General features: G+C 38.0%; 1 protein-coding gene across 1 annotated transcript; it reads left to right on the top strand.

The window, feature by feature from the left end:
* Nucleotides 1-467: 467 nt before the first annotated feature.
* On the top strand, nt 468-647 carry LOC141567947 (keratin-associated protein 19-8). Its single transcript, XM_074317135.1, has one exon. It carries the CDS (start codon nt 468-470, stop codon nt 645-647), a length of 180 nt encoding a protein of 59 aa, XP_074173236.1.
* The last annotated feature ends 229 nt before the right edge of the window (nt 648-876 follow it).

The following is an 876-nucleotide window of genomic DNA, read 5'->3' on the forward strand; positions in this document are numbered from 1 at the left end:
TGAAAGTATATGATAAACTGTAAACTTGATTTGACCAATTTCTTTCATTTAATGGTAAGTGAAGAAAAATAATTCAAAGAAAGCCAGAGATAAAACAATAATTTTAAAACACAACACTATCAAATGTGTTATATAATATACTAGGCTATGAAGAACTTTAATTAGTCTAATATGTCCAGATTTTGAAGATACAGCAATTTCTTCTCATAAAAGAGATGGAGTATGTTTGAGAGGCACCATGACTAGTCAACAATGTGACTCAAACACTTTAATGAGCGCGAGGGTCACCACTGATATTAGGATTGTGTCAACTAAGGGTAACACATAGAATGATGCAAAACAAAAATAGTTGGCATGTGCTTTATCACATGATCTGAAGCGGGTATAAAAGTATACCAGTACAGAGGCTGATATTCACCCTCAGGATCTTGCTTTGAACAGTAAACCAAATCACCACCACTGACTTCATGAGTTACTACGGAGGCCTGGGCTATGGCTATGGAGGCTTTGGTGGCCTAGGCTATGGCTATGGCTGTGGATATGGCAGCTTCCGCAGACTGGGCTATGGCTGTGGTTATGGAGGCTATGGATATGGCTGCTGCCGTCCATCATGCTATGGAGGATATGGATTCTCCCGCTTCTACTAAACTACTGCCCCAGGAACTCAACATCTGAAATTATAAGAAACTTCCCAGATGTGAGCTCGATATTTGGATAACCAAGATCATGCTGAAGTTATATGCACAAAAGTATTTAGCATCTCAGAATTATGGATAATTTTTCCATATGCCTGTATCTCCATCATAATCCTAGGATCCTCTACTTTCCCTTTTATAATTGATCATGTTATCTGTTCACCTTCCAATAAAACATTAA

Source organism: Rhinolophus sinicus, linkage group LG01 (genome assembly GCF_036562045.2).
Source record: "Rhinolophus sinicus isolate RSC01 linkage group LG01, ASM3656204v1, whole genome shotgun sequence".
Taxonomy (NCBI): Eukaryota; Metazoa; Chordata; class Mammalia; order Chiroptera; family Rhinolophidae; genus Rhinolophus; species Rhinolophus sinicus.

Excerpts from the sequence above, each read along its gene's own strand:
- LOC141567947 (XM_074317135.1), top strand. The coding sequence starts at position 468 with ATGAGTTACTACGGAGGCCTGGGCTATGGCTATGGAGGCTTTGGTGGC.